Source organism: Onychomys torridus, chromosome 14 (genome assembly GCF_903995425.1).
Source record: "Onychomys torridus chromosome 14, mOncTor1.1, whole genome shotgun sequence".
NCBI lineage: Eukaryota > Metazoa > Chordata > Mammalia > Rodentia > Cricetidae > Onychomys > Onychomys torridus.
The window spans coordinates 55,544,042-55,564,032 of record NC_050456.1 but is presented as its reverse complement, the minus strand read 5'-3'; the positions used below and the strand labels follow the sequence as shown (position 1 = coordinate 55,564,032).

Sequence of the window (19,991 nt, the reverse complement as noted above, 5' to 3'; positions counted from 1 at the left end):
AACTTCACTGTCCCCCAGCATAGCAAGAAGCCCTGCCAGACATCAGCACCACGCTCTTGAATTTTTCATCCTCCACCATGAGCTAAACAAGTCTCTATTTTTTACAAATCACCCAGGCACAGGTATGTTGTTATAGCAACAAAAACTAGACTAAGACAACTGACTTTTGCTCCAGACTACAGTGAGTGACGTCGGGAGCTCAAGTTAAATGTCAACATGCAATCCCAGAATTGTCTTTGGTCCCTCTTCTCTCTTGCCTCCTTTCTCATCCTCTGGTCCCGTAGACACCTCTCCTCCCTCCTGCAGCGTGCTTTGAGCTCCAGTCACTCACCCATCCTACTCATTTCCAAGAAGACGATTACTCCCTCCCACCCCGGTTCACTGGCAAAGGCTGATTCACATGAAAAGCATAAGAAGCCATTAGCAGCACAACCCATTACCTCTCCGTAAGAAAACAAGTTATTTATTTCTACATCATGTGAAGCCTAGTGTGTGAGAGGCACGGGGCCCACGTGCTGGGAGAGCGTTGGAATCAAGTGACCTGGATTTCATGCCTGCTGCCAATAATCGTCACAACCTTAGTGAATCTGAGCCACGCTGAGCTGCCATATTCTCTGTGAAAGTGGTGGAGTCTGGCTTTCGGAAGGGCTGTGCTAAGACTAAGGTAAGAGAAATAAGCAAGGGCTCCTGACCCCACTGGCCTGGCACAAAGCAGGAAGCAGGAAATGGGTGTCTGTGGTTGGATTCTGTTTGTTCATTGATCTCTAGAGCCTGAATTTTTTTTAAAGTTTATTTGTTTTCATTTCATATGTATGAGTGTCTTGCCTACATGTATGTGCACATGCAGTAGCAGTATGTGTCTGAGGCCAGAAGAGGGCACCAGTTCTCCAGGAACTGGAGTTAAGGATGGCTGTGAGTCACCATGTGGGTGCTGGGAATCCCAGGGTCCTCTGTAAGAACAGCCAGTGCTCTTAACCATTGAGCCATCTCGATGGCCCCTCAAGCCTGATTTTTAAAAGTCAGATATTGAGGTACAATTTATCATTTATTTATAATTGTACTTACGTGGGGGTTTTATGGTTTGGTTTTTCCAAGTCAGGGTTTCTCTGTGCAGCCCTGGCTGTTCTGGAGCTCACTCTGTACATCAGGCTGGCCTCGAACTCAGAGATCCAGCTACCTTGCCTCTGAAGTGCTGGGATTAAAGACGTGTGTCCCCACACTCAGCAAGTGTACTTAGTTGTAAATTATTCATTCAAATATTTATTGGGCTTCTCCCCACCCCAAGGTAGACTCTGTGTTTGTGGAGAAGCTTCAAAAACGCTGCCAGGGTAGGCCCTGCCATTGAGGTTATTGCCAAAACAAAGCAATAAACAAAAGATATAGCAGCCAGTACGGTGGCGCACGCCTTTAACGCCAGCACTGGGGAGGCAGAGGCAGGTGCATCTCTGTGAGTTCAAAGCCAGCCTGGTCTACAGAGCGACTTCTAGTCCAGTTAAAACTTCACATAGTGACACTCTGTCTCAAAAAGAGAGAGAAAGAGAAAGACACCGAGGAAAGATGCCCACCGTAAACATCCCAAGGCAGACAGGATTACATGGACAGGAAGTGAGAGGCCATGTCAGGTGGAAAGGAAGGTGTTCCTGAAGTGACTTCTTTGCTCCTTAAAACTCATGATGGCGGCTAGAGATGTTGCTTAATTGGAAAAGTGCTTGCCTAGTGCGCAGGAGGCCCTGTGTCTGATTCCCACAGCACATACACCAGGCTCCGTGGCACTTACCTGGAACCCCAGTACTCAGAAGGTAAGGGCAGGGAGACCAGCAGGACATAGTCATCTTCAGGGACAGTGAGCTTGAGGCCAGGACTGTGTTAGATTCTATCTCAAAATAAATAAACAAATAAACAAAAATAAAAACGAAAGAATGAAACTCTTGACAGACTCACATTTCATGGAGATGTGATTGGAGGCTGGGGAGGCAGAGGAGTTCACCCAAGGTTGGACAATAACTGAGTAAGAATAAAGGGATTCAAGTCCAAGCCAATGAGCACCACCAAATGCTTATGCTTTTACCATCAGACCACATTGCGTCTCTCCTGGGCCGTGGGCTCTCTGCTGGGACAGAAGAGTGAGGTGGGTGGGGGGGTCAGAGACATGAGGAGTGTGCTGCCTGCTGCTCTATTGGCCACAAGGGCATAGCCTAGCGGCCTCTGAACAGCTAAGGACACTACAGTGACCTCACTGCTCTGGTCTTCCCTCCCTCCTTCCCTAATTGAGATGTCAGCCTTCTGCCTGATTTCTTCCCATCGTGGACACCTGGCACGGGAGGGCTCTCAGCAGAGGCCAGAGATTCCCTCCTGTGCCTCCAGAACATCCTCCATCATAAAGACACAGACTGTGGGGTGCCAGACAAGCACACCCTCACCACCCCCATCTCCACTCCATTCATTGTCCCTCTTCTCTGCCCTGCCCTCTTCCTCCTCCCCCCTCCATTCTCCCACCTCCTGCATGCTCTGAGATGAAAGGACCAATTAATCCTGCTGCCACCCCCACCTCTGAGCTGAGCTGCTTGCTGGTCCCCAGCCATCAGCATCCCTACCAGGGCCGCCTAAGTGGTCCCAGCAAAGTGTGGCTAATTGGGGAAAGATTGTCTCCATCCTTCTGAGGCCTGAGTACTGCAAAGAGAGACTCTCCCAAGCTAAGCAAAGATTTTTTTACCCTGAGGCATCCTATCATCAGAGAGAGCTGCAGGGCTGGCTACCTGTCACCCCAGACCTTGTTGTTTCTTCCTTGACATTTGGGCCTGGGTGCTGAGCACCTCTGTCGCATCCACCTCCTCTAGCACCACAAACAGCAGAGCACCTGAGGGCATCCGATGAGTGTGTGTGTGTGTGTGTGTGTGTGTGTGTGTGTGTGTGTGTGTCTGCCTAGTATCCACTCACTTGGGCAGCTAGTGTGTACTGAGCACTTCCTACACACTTGACACTGTGCTAGGCACTGGGAACACAGAGTGACTTACATAGTCTACACACTGCTCTCGGGCAGCTGGCATCCTGATCAAGGGGGCCAAACAGTCAAGTGCTGTCAAGTGTATTGAGGATACACACTTCAGGGAAGGTGGGACATGGGTGAAGGAGCAGTGCGGTTTCAGATACAGGGAGATGAGGCAGGTCTTACTCTGGAAAGCATGTGACCCACCTGCCTTTTTTATTCGAATGTCATGTTCCAGAAAAGACAAGTGTTGGTGAAACCTTTGCATAGCAAAACATATTGAGGGAAGTGCATTTATTGGTTGGCTCGTTCTTTGGGTGGTGGTTGTTGTTGTTGTTGGAGCCAATCAGACACAACCCAAGCTGGCCCTGAACTGGATATGTACCACCACGCCTAGGTTTTCAAGTCACATGTTGAATCCGACACAGGCGAGGCTTAGCAGTTAGCCTGCAACAAAACTCGAGAACCTCAGCTTTCTCAGAAGAAAAATGGTTTAATACTGTTTCTCCTCCCAGCCAGCTTACAGGGCTACTGAGAGACTCGTGGAATGAGATTTTAATTTTGTGGGGCTGCTACCTTATTACAGCAAAGTAATGCAGTTGCTGTTAGAACGGGGGCGATGTGGATGAAGTAAAGTAGCACCTCCAGGTAGACATTCCGTGATAATCCAATTCCGATGTGTGTGGCTGACTGAGATCAAGATCACATTAAGATGGTTTCCAAATCTGGGCAGGCAGGGATGGCATCTTCTGAGGCTCGGAAGTACTTTGTGGTCCCTCAAGGCTGTGGTTAGTTGTCCACTGTAGAGAGCATTCTGTCTAGGGGTATCTATTACGGTCTTAATTCAGACTATTGGTTAACCTCGAGACCCCAGTTTCCATTCTCCATGACCTACCTATGCCAAGAGCATGAAAATGAAACATTCCTCATTGGCATTCTCTACCCCAGCTTGTTGCATGGAGGAACAGCCTCCATTCTAAAGGTATGGGGGGGCCTGACAGACATAGGGGGTGTCTGTCACCCCAGGGAGAAGCACCTGCTCACTTCATGGAATTTCTTCCTCTGGATACTACATTTTGTGGTAAAATGGAATGTTTGCCACTCAGGAGGGAGTTTATTTCACTCAGATAATACCACTAAATTGAAAGGTTTACAGCACGTATCTCCAGGAGAGTGCTCAGCAGCAATCAGATACTTGTCTGATTCCCTGCCTCCTCGGGAGCCCCTGCAGGTGCCATCACAGCTTGGCTATGAGAACAGAGGACAAGGCTGATGGAGAATGTGGCTTAGAAACTACTTTCTGACGCTGTTTGCAGAGAACAAGACTATTGCAAGGGTGGGTGGTGGCGGAATGGAAGATCAATGGCAAATGAGCCCTCGCCAGGCATTTTCAAAACCTCAAAGTACAGACTTTTTTCCTTTCCAGAGGGACAAGTATAGATTCATGAAACAGAATACTTATTCTGGTCTACTCCGGGCAAATCAGAGACACCTCCTTCCCTGATATTCTGATACTTCTTTTACAGGATGGGATGGGAGTTCTCATTTTAGAAGAAGACAAAGAGGAGATAAGAGCCTAGAAGAAAGAGAGGGGCTGATGGGAGAGAAGAGTGCTGAAGGGTTCCTCTGGTCCTGGTACCCCACCCAGCTCAGCATCCTGTTTGCCGCCGTTGTCACAAATATGGACATTGTTCTGTCTTATGGAGGAGAATGCAGAGTGCACAGAGGTTAAACCACCTTTTCAAGTTCACATGGCTGGTAAGTGGCAATGAAGTAGTATCTGCTTAACTCAGGGCCACAATCAAAATGAAGTCTCCAGTTGACCTCCCTATGGGGTCTTGTCGGGGCAAAATACTGGGCTGTTCTTCCTCTTGCTCTGTTGCTTAAGAGGCCGAGGAATCCATACAATAGGCTTAGAACTCCAGCTCTAACATCCTTTTCTGTTGATAAATTTGGCTTCTGAATAAATAATTCTCCTGTCCATTCCTGTCTGTCCCACACATCTCCTCCCTCCGGGGTGATTAGTCCCTTCCCCCACTGACATCTTCCCACATTTGCCTAGCTCCTTCTTTTTACCCTCACATGATAATTCAGCGCGCGCGCGCGCGCGCGCGCACACACACACACACACACACACACACACACACACACACACACCACTCACCTTCCCCCCACACACCCATATGCAAAATAAAATTAGAAACACGCCCAACTCTCAAGGTATTTATGGAATGGAGATTTTCAATCAGTATGGCCCAGACTGAGGCCCTTGGATCCCCTCCATCCCAAGCCTATGTGAGAGGCAGGCAGAGCTTGTGCAGGGGGGCAGGCAGCTCGTGACTCAAAGCTGGCCTGGAAGGAAAAAAGACCTCTTGTGCTTCCTTGTGTCTGTCCTGGGCCAACGATTCTCAGGAGCTACCACCTGCCATGCTGTTCTTCCTCTCATGTATAAGTTCCTTTTAGAACATGAAAAGGCTTCCTGGCCCCTTTTTTTATTTTTATGTATGCTGATAAAATACAGAGAAAACAGTGTCTGATGATTCAAAAATAGAGGCTAAGCCGATCGGCATATGGCCTTTGCTTCAAAGGATTGCTCGTTTTAATCAACCAGTTGAGATACCAATAAGCATTTATTATGTTTGCATGCACACAGAGGATTGGGGAAGGCCATGGGGGCCGTGACAGCTTGGGAGACAGAGGCTAGGAAAAGCATAGATATTCTTGTGGTGTTTCATGGTCTTAGACTGCCCCTACATGCATGGATGCACACACACACACACACACACACACACACACACACACACACACACATACACCATACACTAGTGTCACCACCCCCTTGCTGTCTCATGGCACACACGTGAAAATAGTATGAGAAGGAGATACATGGGTGGCAGGAGAACCTCAGGTCTCAGTCTGTGTCTGGAAAAAGCCCTGTTGTCCTCCCCTCTCCCAAACCAAAGCCGACCCCGGGTCCCAGGTGATACTGAAGTGAGCAGGGGCTGAAAACAGGAGCATGGGGCTAGAACCAGGTTCAAAACCAGGCCCCACCACTCACCTGCTGCATGACCTTGGGCATGTGACTTAGCATCATCTTCTTGGCCCTAGAATGGGGCTCAGCAAGCTTCCGGGATCATATTGGAGGATTAATGCTGCTGTCAGGTCATGGGTTCAGCACAGTGCCTGTTACTTAGGAAAGGGCCAATCTGTAATGTTAATGATGACCTAAGACACAAACAGTCCTGTCCCAAGCAGGCTTTACAGCCACTGTCATTCAATCTTCTATTCTACACAAGACCCTGGAATGTAGGCTTGCCCAGTAAACACTAAACGGTGGATATTGACACCCAGGTAGATTGGCTCTCACCCCTCAGTTCACAGACCTGAGATAATGCTGATTTTCATGGGTGTTGCCCTGGTAAGCTCTCAACAGCCCACATCCCTCACCCCCTAATATACACACAAGGTTTCCTTGGTCCTAGCCGACAGCAGGGAGGGATGGTAGACAGGAAGAGAAGAGGAGGGGAGGTCAGGGTATGGCTGAAACTACTGTATCAGGGCTGAATCCCCATCTCCCAGTTGGAACTGGGGTTGCAGTGAGGCAGGGCGCCACAACCCGCCCTGGGGGAGCCGAGAAGGGCGGGGATGTGGGGGGCAAGTCCTCAGTGCTGAGCCAGTGGCCAGAGCACCGCCCCCAGGAGCGGAGGGAGGGGTGGCGGAGCTGGGGGGGGTGCCCAGCTGCCATCCCCGCCGCCTCCTGGCCCCCACTCTCTGGCGCCCAAGTAGGAGGGCGGCAGCTGCCCGCTCCCTCCTCCCTACACCCCCGCTACCTGCCCAGTCCCCGAAGCAAAGCGTGAGGAGGCTGCGAGCCAGTCGGGCGAGCCCATAACTTTGCAGCCTCGGGGATAACCAAGGCCGGCGGCGTCCAGGGCTCCTCCTGTGGCGATCCGAGCTCGGTGAGTTCGTTCCCTAGTCCTCTGCGGCGCTGCGGCCGCTCCGGGGGGCGGCTGCCCAGGCGTCCAGGAGGCAGTGGCGGAGGAACCGGCGGGTGCCCGTGCTGCCTGGGTCCGCAGGGCTCCGGTGCCGCCCTCCGAGACCGGTGGGGCGGGCGCTGGTGCTGAGCGGACAGCTCCCCACGCTCCGGGTCGCCAGCCACTCTCTGCGGGCCTTTGAGGGACGCAAGGCCCCAGCTGCGGCTGCCCACCGGGCGCCCCGCACTCCCCCAGCCCCTGTCCTTCGCCTTCCCAGAGCCGCGGCGCATCTGGAGGCTGCTCCCGCGCCCCCCTGGCGACTGGCGCCGGGAAGACACTTGCTTCCCTCGCCGGAGCCCGGAGCTGTATGAAGTGGGCAGCGCCCCCGTGGCCTCCGGGGATGCATGGCTATGGGGGCGCTGAGCCCCCAGCGATCACCCCGAGTCGTGCCCATGAGCTGCGCCCCAGCTGTGCAGAGAGACTGCAGGTCCCTAGAGCGGTAATCACAGTCACCTGCAAAGAAGATTTCAAGGTGACCAATGTCTCAGCCCGGATGGACGGGACAGCTTGGCCCCAGGCCCTGTGGCATCCATCCATCCTGGGTGCAGCCACCTTCCCAGAACTTTTCTCGTGCCTTCTTCTGGCCGATTTCTTAGACCACTGGAAAGTTCTTCTCGACACACAGAACCCATTTCCCCGTGGTATCCGAAGTTGGGCAGAGGCCCCGGTTGTAGGAGGTGAAGCTGCATTCAGCTCTGTGCAGGGGTGTCAAACCAGGAAATGCTACCAAGCATCCATCCACTAGTCAACCCAGGACGAGCTTCTTGGCATCGAAAGGGTTTCGGCGCCTTGGGGATTGTTTGGGTTTCTCCCGCCAGGAAAGTGAAAGGCGGGTGCGAATGGGGGATTTCAATTTCATTGCCTCAAAGGAAAACACTCTTTGGGAAGGATTTTATAGAAATAGTCAGGGCAACCAGCGGCTGGAAAATGAACTGATCAGGACCTACTGGCACAAGTAGTGTAGCTATACCTCCACCCTACCCAGCCCCTGAACACTGTATTGTTTGATTGGTTAATTGATTTTGAAAAGAAAAAGCCAGGTGGCAGGGGGTGGGTATACACACACATACCCAGAGGCACACAGATAACAGAGTCGCATGCAATGGAACACACATCATGATCCACAGCACAACTACTTCCAGAGAGCCTTGGGTAACCTGTGAGGTCACAGAACATCGCTCAAGATAGGAGTGGGGGGAGGGGTCAATCAAGATTTCCAAGAGTCAACCCCACTGGATCCTTCTCTTTCTCCTAGAGAAGCCTCAGCTAGGGATTCCAAAATGGGTTGTCTTCACTACTGTGATACCATAGCAATTCCATCTCTCAACTCCTAATCCACCCACCCATCGACCCCCCACCCCATCCCAGCCCCGACCCACATACAATCACTCCAGACTGCAAACAGGCCCTTCCCTCCTGTGCCTGACCTCCATGACTCCAAGGCAACAGGGACTTCTTATCAGGCCAGGCCGCTGTGGTCTCTGGGTTTCTAACCTGCTTGGTCCTAAATTAGGGAAACCGGAAAGGGTGGTCCGAGGGGGCAGAGTTTGGGAGATTTGTGTTCAGCCCTCCGGACCTTCGACCAAGGAGAAGAGGACCAGGATGACCCTGGACAACGCTGTAAGGCTTCCTCTCTCCTTGCGCCCCTTAGGAATGTAATCGAGGAGGATGCTGGCCCTGCGGCTGCTCAACGTGGTGGCCCCCGCCTACTTCCTTTGCATTTCCCTGGTGACCTTCGTCCTGCAGCTCTTCCTCTTCCTGCCCAGCATGCGTGAGGACCCCACAGCCACCCCGCTCTTCTCGCCTGCCGTGCTTCACGGGGCGTTCTTCCTGTTCCTCTCAGCCAATGCCCTGGGCAATTACGTCCTGGTCATCCAGAACTCCCCAGACGATCTGGGTACCTGCCGGGGAACCTCATCCCAGCGATCTCAGTGCCCACCACCCAGCACCCACTTCTGCCGAGTGTGCTCCCGAGTCACGCTGAGGCACGACCATCACTGTTTCTTCACCGGCAACTGCATCGGTAGCAGGAACATGCGCAACTTCATCCTGTTCTGCCTCTACACTTCACTGGCCTGTCTTTACTCCATGGTGGCTGGCGTGGCCTACATCTCAGCTGTCCTTTCCATCTCCTTCGCCCATCCCCTGGCCTTCCTCACGCTCCTGCCCACTTCAATCAGCCAGTTCTTCTCCGGTGAGTGGGCCTGGGCAGGTCTGGCAGACAAGATCTCCTAGTCCAAATCCAAGGTTTTTGGTTTTTGTTTTTTTTTTTTTCAAATAAAAGCACAGGACATTCAGCTCAAACTGCCAGATAACCAGTTGTTTGGTATAATTATGGCCCAGTATTTCAGGAGGCATACCAAGAGAACAGACTGTAATCTAGCAGAGATTCAGATTAACTGGGCATGCTCTATTTACTCTGACATTTGGCCCTCCTCATCTCTCATACTATATGTTACTCATAAAATTATGGCAACCAAGCTATACACCTCTCAGGAGCGGCATGCTCCTTCAGAGCTCATGCTATGTTCCCCATGGACCTGGACCCCACCCCACCCCCAATCCTGTCCACATATTCCTTCAGGAGCTTTACCAAACAACCACAGCTACACTCAGGTTGTGCTCAGCAGGAGGCTAACTGCTCACCTCCAACCTCCCACCCACTAGGTTTGACTCCACCAGGCTCTTCTGCAGTTGACAGTGGCTCAGAACCACTTCCCACCTTCCACACTCCAGAGATCCAGTCTGGTGTGGGATCTGACCCTTTGGAAGGCCCTGACACCTGCTGGAGCCAGGCACATGAGTCCTTAGACTGGTGCTCACATGGGCATGAGGACTGTAATTTGAATAGTACGGCTCAAAGAACATCCCATGATGCCCTGGGAGACTCTGCTCCTGGTGGCAATTCCATTTTACCTGGCCATGGCGTTTGTCCCCACTTCATTTCTTCCCACTCTTTTCTTACCTTGACCTTTGATTCTGACCAATTTGATCTCTACAGTTAGTAGTGTGTACACAAAGGTGTGTGTCTGGTGTTCTTAGGTCCATTCCTCAGATAAAGCAACTGACTCTCATCTGGAACCAAATGACCTGCCTAGCGTCTTACTTCCCTGGAATAGTTATCTCTGGCTTGTATCCAGGTGCTTAAACCACAATTCAGTGCTCTTCCTCAGTTCCCATATTCCCAAACACAGTGACTTGACTTTCTAGGCTCACAGAAAGACAGCTGCTTCTAGAGAGAACCTGACTGTCCTGGTGCACCTGGACTAGACTGAACTGGGCTGAACTAGACTGGACTGGGATGGGATGGGCATTTGAAAAAAAGACTGGCTATACCCTAGGGGAGCTCTCACTTCAGTGTCTGTCTTATCTATAACCCAGCTCTTCCCAGACATAGAACTATCACACCAATTGGCAGTGGGAACACAGCAGCCCAGGGAGGACCAGCCACGGGAAATGCCTGGAGGGCTGGTGGCGAAGCTGGGCCCAGAACTTAGAGCTCTGGGGCCTTCTGGATCTTGGTGCTGGCACGGGAGGCTGCCAAGACTGAAATAAGCAGGATGGGGGAGGGTAGGTGGGTGGGCTGGGGGTGGAGTGTGAGAGCAGGCAGGTGGAGTGATGGAGAGAGCCAGAGAACCTGATTACACATCTTTTCCCAAGTAGTCTCACAACCACAAAAATGGGTGGTTCCAGAAGGAGGACCTTGAAAGGGTTGGATTTAAGTCTGGGCGTGAGGCCTGGCCATATGTGCGAGGTTTGGGAAATATGGAAGAAAGGAAGCCTCTCGCTTTGATCTGATGGGAGAAAAGAGCCAGCCCATGCCCACCTCAGGGACCAGGCATCTGTTCAGGCGTTAGAATGAATCTCACCATCCTTCACCATGCCCACTAGAAAAAGGAATTCAAGACTTCTCATCACCAGACCCACCTCCTCTTCCTCCTTCACTGACACTTCACACCCTTCCCTGGTCCTCTCCACACACATACACTTTCCTGTTCAGCTCCCTGCCTTTGAGACTCCACTTCTCTGGTTCTTGGTCCAAATGGTCCAGAGCATACTCTCTTGGCCGCTCAGAACAGGTGGGCAGGAAGGTGCACCAAGGAAGTTGTTGAATAGAAATCACCCCTGAGGTCAACACCTGCCATGAGCACCTGAAATGGCTGTGAGTGGGACCCTGAAAGCCCCCCACCTTTATGTGGGGTGGGGTTTCTAAAAATGCAAATACCACTAAGTCCAGACCCTTGGCTAATGCCAAAGGTAAGAGAGGTCAGCTGAGGAAGTTTGAAACAGGTTCTTTCCTTTGGCTTCATACCACTTGTCTGAGCCCCATCCTTTTTTTTTTTTTTTTTTTTTTTTTTTTTTTTTTTTTAGCTGAGGATCGAACCCAGGACCTGGCGCTTGCTTAGCAAGCGCTCTACCACTGAGTTAAATCCCCAACCCATGAGCCCCATTCTTATCTAGAGAATGGAGATGACACCATCTAGCATGGCATTTGGCATGAGTTAGCAGATACCACTAGAAGGTCCAGTAGGGGGAAAGAACTTATTGAGTACCTATTTTGTGACCCACTGGCTGTGTCTCACTGCATCCAATCCAAATCTGGGAGACGGCTAGTCTATTTTTTTTTAAGGCTGGGGAGCCAAAGGCCCTGCCAGGTTAACTTGTTTCTGAGCCATGCCGCTTTTGATTCTGGGTTTTGTTTTGTTCTGCTCTGACACCCTGCCTGTCTAGTCTTGCTTCCTTGCCGGATGGGCCTCTTTCTGAGGAGGGGGATTGCAGATGCCCAAATGGATTATAGAATATGCTGGGGGTACGGTTTGGTGCTAGAGATGGCTGTGGGGAGGAAGGCAAGAACAGAGGGAATTAGATGATGTAATCTTTCAGGTCCCTTAAGAAAGTTCTGTGATTTTTCTGAAAGAGGAAGTATTATTACACAGTTTAGAGGCACTGAAGCAGCCGGGCCTGGTAACTTCAAACACTTTGAAAGAAAGAAAGCAGCTCCCCAGAATAGCCTTTTGTGGCTGCTGCATGGGGGCCTGCAAAAGGCAGAAAGGTCTTTGCCTCATGCCTTGATTTAGAAACCTGTGGGAAATGGTTTCCATCTGCCTGGCTTGTTCCTGGGGCTGAGTTGCAAGGCAGGCCCGAGCATGGCAGCTCCGAGGCTCTCACAACCTAGCTTGAGGGCTAGCTTGCACATCAGTATTCCTCAAGCTGGAAGGGCACCATGTCCCCAGGAGTCTCTGTCCTGTACATGGCTGCCCAAGCTAATTTGTACTGACAAGGAAAAAGTGGGTCACAGGATGGCCCAGCCCCATTTGAGTCTGTCTCTTTGATGCCCCCAACAATGGTGGAAGGGTTTCTCTAAATGCCAGCTGGAACAAGATTTCTGTCCTCTGGGCAGCTGGACCTATTTGTCTCTAACTTTGCAAAGAAAATCCTGCTACCCAAGCTCTTAGGGTTGAGGAAAGAGGCTTCAGATGAGCAAGCCAGCAAATTGATTCATCTTGGCTGCTGCATCCATCATGGATCAAACTAACAGGTGTTGAAGCCTACTTCTCAGGAGTCTGGAAACTGGAGCCTGGGAAGAGGTAGGCTGGGGCAAGGAGGTGCTGGGGGAAGGGAAGACAAGGGAGATGTGTGTGGGTAGGACTGGGTTGTAAAGTGATATCTCTGAAGTAGGCACCCAAGCCTCACTGGAGAAGGTGGTGGTGGGGTGGCCCCTGAGTTCTATTCTCCACCCACTGCTCTGGCTGCTAAGCATATCAGGGTGGTTGTAAGCATGTCAAGGTAGATGTTTACTACATCTGCCAAAGCTGCAGCCCAGCCCAGACTCCAAGCCCTGGAAAGGTGGGGGAAGGCCGGAGGGTCTTATTCTCCTCTTCTGAGCCTTGATATTCAGCACTGAGTAGAACCCACAGTACTGCAAACTCACAACCCCTGTAATCCTGTAAACCTGTGAAGCATTATTATAGCCATTTTGCAATAAGCAACCTACAACTCAGAGAGGTTAAGAAACCTGCGCAAGTCCACACAGCTGGGAGGTTCAAATCCAGCATGGACTAATCCTCCCACCTCAAACTCCGAGGACACATGAGACCTCTTACTAGTGGACTTTTAAAAACAGCCACAGGGAGTGCTGGGTTTGGAGGGTGCAGAGGAGGTGCTGTCCCGTGGCAGGGTGCTGAACTGATGGCCCTGGCTGGGGTGGGGGGTGGGGGTGGGGCTGTTAGAGCCTTAGCCGGCTGACATAACAGACAGGCAGGACTGCTTTGGCTGAGTGTTCCGGTGTCTGCTTCTTTTGTTAACATTAATGACTGAATTGTTCTCTAAGTCAGCTCTGTGTGCTGCCCTTGAAGCTGAGCTTGTGACTTGGTCCCATGACCAGGTCCTGTCCTCCATCATGCTGTCAATTTCCCAGATCCTCCCAGACAGTGCTCCCAGCCTCACCAGGAGAACTGACAGCAGTCTAGACAGCTGCCCAGGTGCCAGCTCCCTCGTTAGGGTCCTGAGCCCGCTCCTCTTTCTTCACGTGTACCCCGCCACACCCCGCTTCCAATCCAGAAAGCGAAATGGGGAGCATTTCTGCCTCTAGAGAAATGTGCAGCGTCTAGGCTGTGCCAGAAATGCTGAGGCTCTTTTTGCTGAGCACATCTAGCTTGTTCTCCATCTCCCTAGGCCCCCGGTTCCTGCCCCCTCCTCAGGAGCCATCAGCACTAAGGAAAACTTGGGGCAAGGAACTGTCACAGTCTCACCGGCTGCATTTTGGCTACAAATCGCAACTTCCAGCTCGTGAACCCCTCTCCCTTGCCTCGCAGCAGAAAGCGCCAGAGCGCGGAGTGCCTGGGTACATGGCCTGGGCGTAAAGCGGTCTGGTGTTTCCCTTCCCCCCCGCAGGAGCTGTCCTCGGTTCTGACATGTTCGTCATCCTCATGCTCTACCTCTGGTTTGCCGTCGGTCTGGCCTGCGCGGGTTTCTGCTGCCACCAGCTGCTGTTGATTCTCCGGGGGCAGACCCGCTACCAGGTTCGAAAGGGGGTGGCAGTGAGAGCCCGGCCCTGGCGCAAGAACTTACAGGAGGTCTTCGGAAAGAGGTGGCTGCTGGGCTTGCTGGTCCCCATGTTCAATGTCGGGACTGAAAGCTCCAAGCAGCAGGACAAATAGCTGGCAAGTACGCCTGCCCTCTCTCTGTGTCTCAGTTCCTCCTGAACGTAAGACCACCGCACCCCGTCTCCACCTGTGACAGACACAGCACACCCTCCCCTAGGAAGGGCCTCATGTCCACCCCAGGTCGTCAGCCCTCAGAGGATTTATAAACAGGTGCATTCTGACATGGAGGGAAAGTGGCCACCTGGGTACCGCTAGGCTGCTCACAGGCCAGCCAGGTAGGTAGCTGCTAACCTGTTAGGGTGTTTCTGCTTCACGTTGTCTCCTGAGAAGCCCTTCCCCCACTCTCTGCCTGGCCCATCCACTCTCATGTCTCAGGTCATCACCGCTTCCGCTAAAGCCCTTCTCCTCATGTTGATAGTGGAGACTACATTCTTGCTGCGGGTGGGAGACTCCACAGGCCCTGGAGGCTGGTAAATGGTACGGTTAACAACATGAACAGCAGTCCAGTAAGCTTTGTCAACTGCTAGTGAAGATGGGAAGGAGTGGGGATGCACACTCATCCCCCTATAAGGGATCAGCAGCAGCGTGTGTGTGTGTGTGTCGGGGAGACCACACACACTTGCTGCTCAACCCATGTACAAGGCTTTTTGCCTAGAAATAGCAATCAATGGCCTAGCATTTTTTAATGCTGTTCCCTGCCCAGACTGCCCCAGCTGGCCACCCCAGCCCAGCCAGCCCGGGAGTTAGCTGGATACTTCTTTTCCCTAGAATTCCTCGTTTGGTCTCTAGCCTCAGATTTTTGCTAGATATTGGGCAGGGGAGGAGAGAGAAAGGGGAGTTACCCATAAGTAATAAGGGAAGTGTGTTTCTATATAGCCTTATATAAGCATATATAAATGCGTGTGTGTGTGTGTGTGTGTGTGTGTGTGTGTGTGTGTGTGTAAGGGGTGTGGAGGTGAGAAGTGTTGTTATGAGCACAGAGGAAGAGTGAGTATTGGAGGGGAAGGATGGAAGGGCAAATGGGTTGACTCTCTTGCAACCAAAGCCATCTGGTGTTTGAGTATTACCTGGAGTATTCAAACTGACCATCGGCAGTATTGTAACAGGATCTGGGCAGTTATCTCCCAGGAGTACTGTGAAAGAGATTTTTGATCTAGTCCTAGATGAACTTAGAGATCCCTTTACAGTCCTGATTCTAATGTCCTCTTTGCCACTTCTGGGTCCATGGGCAAGGTCTTTAGAGACCCCTGGGGTTTACCTGCTGTCATAGGGCAGGGGGTGGGGTGAGCATGGGAAGACTCTAAAAATCAGAACACAGACTTTCTGCAGCCAATCTGGAGACTTCCTGATGTCAGCAGTGGCAGAGAGGGGCTGGCACTGGAGGACGGGGAGGTGTAACAGTGTTAGGGTCAGGTGGGGGTAGTTGTAGAGAGGAAAGCCTGAAGGTCATGCTCAGTCCTGAGGGGTGGGTGGGGGTGACAGAATATGAGGATGCCATTGCCAGTCCATTGCTGCCGGTCTGACCAGCTCTAGATGGGGGCACTGCCTTGTATTCTGAGACCCAGAGGATCAGACAGACCCATGGGCATATGAAGGAGTGGGAGCCACATAAAAACCCTCTCCCGACTTGGTCCCAAGGCCAATCTAACATCCATACAGGCAGAGGCTGAAGGCCACACCCTGCAGTATCCAGTGGGTAGCCACAGCGACCCTAACCATTGCTCCATAAGACCCTGAATTCTTCAACATAGCCTGGGACGATTTTATGCAGGCCCTACTTTGGCGCCCCCCCCCCCACACACACAGAGGGCCAATGTAGTAATGGCTTTCCTGCTCACACCTCTCCCTCCAGTATTCATTATTTGGGGGCCTCCCCTTTGTTCAGCCTCCATCCGTTCATCCTGCCTATATTTATCAAGCACCAACAGTGGGCTGAGTCTCAGTCACTAGCAATCCAGATGCCCATCAAGGGCAGCTAATCCTACAATTACACTCTATGACCTTGGCAGTCTTTGAAGTGCGGCCCCTTGGAGGGAAAATATGTGCTAGGGTTGAAGGGAAGCCCAGGCGTCCTCAGTGGAGGAGCCGTGAGAGGTATCTTCACTCACAATTCTGGTCACCCCTTAGCAGCATGAGGAAATAAGGGGTGGGAGAGGTCTGGACAGTTCGGGACTTGGAGCTCTCTTGGCCCTAGAGTTCAAACTTGAAAGCCAGCCCTGCACTGTCCAGGCTCAGCACCATGGAGCCTGACATCCCAGAAGGGAAAAGGGAAAACTTCAGGTGTCCAGCTCCTTAAACACTAGTCCCTGAGGGGTAGCTGTGGGGATCTGCCAGGTGTGGTACGTGAGTAGCCTTTGTGCCCATGGCCTCTGTTGTTAATGAAGACTATCAATAAAATATGTGGTTTTCAACTGTATTTGACTTGACTGTCTGGTTGGTGGCAGGACTGCAGGAACGGCATGTACTGATGCTTATTTATAATGATTAAGAATACTAGCCAGGCGGTGGTAGTGCACGCCTTTAATCCCAGCACTCAGGAGGGAAAGCCAGATGGATCTCTGTGAGTTCAAGGCCATTCTGGTCTACAGAGTGAGATGCAGGACAAACACCAAAACTACACAGAGAAACCCTGTCTCAGAAAAAGAATACACACACACACACACACACACACACACACACACACACACACACACACACACACTTCTGGGGACTGGAGAGATTGCTCAGTGGTTGAGAGAGCACTGGATTCTCTTCCAGAGGAGCCAGGTTCAATTCCCAGCACACATGGCAGCTCACAACTGTCTGTAACTTCAGTTCCAAGGGATCTGACACCTTCACACCAATGAACATAAAATAAATTTAAGAAGAAGAAGAAGAAGAAGAAGAAGAAGAAGAAGAAGAAGACTTCTGTTCCAGTGAGTAAGTAACTATAGCAAGGTTTCCTGAGTAATGCACTTCTGGTACATTTCTGTTCCTCCCTAGAGACCTCAGATTCACTGAACAATCTGGCACTAATCCAGACATACCTATGTCTGTTGTGACTTGTCAGGGCCATGCAGTGTGGTGGTAGTATGACTCTCAGCCTCGGTGGGTAGTAGGTATATGGCCCTGGGGTCTGTGAACCATAGAGACCATGAATGAAAATCTCATCTAAGAACTTTCCTCTAACTCCTCCTCCTTGGTACAGAGGGGTGGGTAGGGAAGAGGATGGAAGGTCATCTGCTTCTTCATCCCAGCTAACAGGCTAACTTGAGGACAAGCCAGGGCCTCCTGATCCCTCAGGTTGCCAGCTTTGGGGGCAGTCAGAAGGATGCTTGGATCTGCAGGTACAAGCCTCTGAAGCATCCTAAAGACACGCAGGACAAATGGGGAAAACTCTGTGTCACCCATCAAAGCCCAGACCAACACAACAGCCAGCAGGCCAAACCCTGATAGACCAGGCAGCCCATTGTCAGCATGTTCTAGGGTCATGTCCATCCCACAGGCTAACACCACACCTGTGCTTTTCAGCCCTGTACCCTTGATGCCTAGCAGGGATGGGGTACACAGTCACTGCTCAACAATTACTACTGAGTGCTTGCTTCCCATCACTTACTCCCCAGATGTGCCCAGTGCCATGCTCTGCATACTGCAGGTTCAGGACATTCTGATGCTGTGGGAGAGGCTCCTAGGAGTGCTCAGAGAGGCAGAGAATGTATGTCCAGCTGTCAGGATGGGTAAGGTTTTTTTTGTGCAGGCCTGGGTAGATGGGTGAGATGTGTGCAGCTTGAGGGGAAGAAGAGCTCTCTAGGTAGGAGCGTGCCTGGAGCCTTAGAGTGCAGGGGCCATCACAGTGACAGGGGATGAAATCTGAGGGCTTTTATGTGAGCAGGAAAGACTTTGAATGCCAAGCTGGGGTATCTGTAGTGAGTCTGAGGGACAATAGGGAGCCACTGACATTCTGGAATGGCAGCATCAGCCCTGGACTGGAGAGAGGAGCCGTGGGTCAGACACTTCTCAGACACATGGTGTGACTAGAGGGGGCCACAGAGAGGGGACCCAAGACAGCCTGCAGCTTGAGACAGAGGGAATTGGGTGACTTGAAGGGACACTGGGGTAGGGAGGTCAGGATGCTGAGGATCTGGGCCACAGAAGCAGCAACTGATGATGTCATAGTCACCTGCCACTCTGCCACCTTGGTGGGAGAAGGAATTTGGAGGGACATTTGCAGGCCACACTTTGCAGCATGACTCTTGACCCCCAAAGCTGAGTAAAGGCTATGTGCCTATTTCAGAAAGAAGCCATGGGTACTCTGGCTTTACATTCAGTACTAGAGGGAGACACCTGCCCCTTCCCCCCCAGGGCCTAAGTATCTCCCTCCAGACAGTGTGTGCACTCTGTTTTGACCCATGTCCTGTTCAAGCAAGGTATAAGCACCCCCACTCTTAGGTCCACACAAAACTCTGGGAAGAGAGCAAACTCGTGGAACTTTGAACTTATGGACCCTCTGCTTCAACAAACTGGCCCTTAGTTCCCAGGAACTAAACTCCTTCCCTAGGCCCTCCACGGTCCTCCACATTGTCTGTGCATTTGCCTGCCCCAAAGAGGCCCTGGCTACTATTTGTGCCCTGTGTCCTCCAAGTGGTCCTGCTCTGCCTCCATGTATCTTCACAGGGATACTTTCAATGTGCCCTCCATGTGGGTAAAAAGGAAGACTAGGGCTGGAGAGCCGGCTCAGTGATTAAGAGCACATACTGCTCTTCCAGAGGACCTGAATTCAAGTCCCAGCACCTACATCAGGTGGCTCACAATCACCTGTAACTCCAGCTCCATGAGATCCCAATACCTCTGGCCTCTTCTAGAACCTGCACTCATGTGCACAAATACACCGAGACACACTGACACACATATACCAACACACTCACACAATTAAAAAATAATTAAAAAAAAAATTTAGGGGCTGGAGAGATGGCTCATCACTTAAGAGCACTGGCTGTTCTTCCAGAGGTCCTAAGTTCAATTCCCAGCAACCACATGGTGGCTCACAACCATCCATCCGTAATGAGATCTGGCGCCCTCTTCTGGCCTGCAGGGACACATGCAGGCAGAACACTGTATACATAATAAATACATCTTTTTTGTGGCCCCGTGAGCCTGCTGTGTGGGGCAGGAGGTGCCTGGAAACAGCTCCTCTGCTCCCACCGTCCATGCTCTCGTTGTGCACCACGCTGGCCCAGCTACTCCACTCATTCTTCAAGCATTCACCGACTCTGACTCTATGCCAGGCACGATGCCAAGAACCAGGAAAGCAAAGATGAATGAGACCTGGGGGAGCTCACAGGGAAAGAAGACAAATTGCAGGCGCTTGTGATTCAGCAGGAGGAACCGGCTGACGGGAGGACAAGGCGCTACGGGAGCCTGCAGGACTACACAGCACCCCCTCAAACGTGGGTGGCCTGGAAGGCTTCCCAGAGGAGGCAACGTGGAGATCAGGCAGGATGCATAGGAGCACACCAGGCATGCGAGCAGGGCTTGGGGGTGGGAATGGAGGAAGGGAGTGCGTAGATGGAGAGGCTCCTGTGATTTCCGGGAATTGCAAGTCAGGGTTGGAACGTGATGAGGTGTGAGGATGTGTCCATCAGCCACAGTTAGGGACCCCCATGCTCCCCAACAACCCTGCCTCATCTCTCTGATAATTTTTTCTTATGAAACCACGCCTCACCTCAGCTCCCGCTGTCCTTTGGGTGAGGAAACTGCCAGCTGATGTCTGAGTGGCCTCTGCATTGGAGCCCATTTCTGAGGGAATCTGTCCAAGGCTGCTGATGAATCTAGCTGGGAACATAAATAATCTCTTGAGTCCCTGTGCCAAATGAGGGACTCATGGGAGCT

General features: G+C 51.8%; 1 protein-coding gene across 2 annotated transcripts; it reads left to right on the top strand.

Moving 5' to 3' along the window:
- Positions 1-378: 378 nt before the first annotated feature.
- On the top strand, positions 379-16,539 carry Zdhhc22 (zinc finger DHHC-type palmitoyltransferase 22). Of its 2 annotated transcripts, XM_036206130.1 has the most exons (4): positions 379-664; positions 4,513-4,744; positions 8,669-9,211; positions 13,912-16,539. In XM_036206130.1, the coding sequence occupies exons 3-4, from the start codon at positions 8,686-8,688 to the stop codon at positions 14,175-14,177; spliced, it is 792 nt and encodes a 263-aa protein (XP_036062023.1). In that variant the 5' UTR covers positions 379-664; positions 4,513-4,744; positions 8,669-8,685; the 3' UTR covers positions 14,178-16,539. The 2 variants fall into 2 exon arrangements, with proteins under 2 accessions (XP_036062023.1, XP_036062022.1); XM_036206129.1 differs by lacking the exons at positions 379-664; positions 4,513-4,744 and adding an exon at positions 6,673-6,942.
- The last annotated feature ends 3,452 nt before the right edge of the window (positions 16,540-19,991 follow it).

Coding starts and splice junctions, on each gene's coding strand:
- Zdhhc22 (XM_036206130.1), top strand. CDS start 8,686: ATGCTGGCCCTGCGGCTGCTCAACGTGGTGGCCCCCGCCTACTTCCTT. Junction 9,212..13,911: donor AATCAGCCAGTTCTTCTCCG/GTGAGTGGGCCT, acceptor TCCCCCCCGCAG/GAGCTGTCCTCGGTTCTGAC.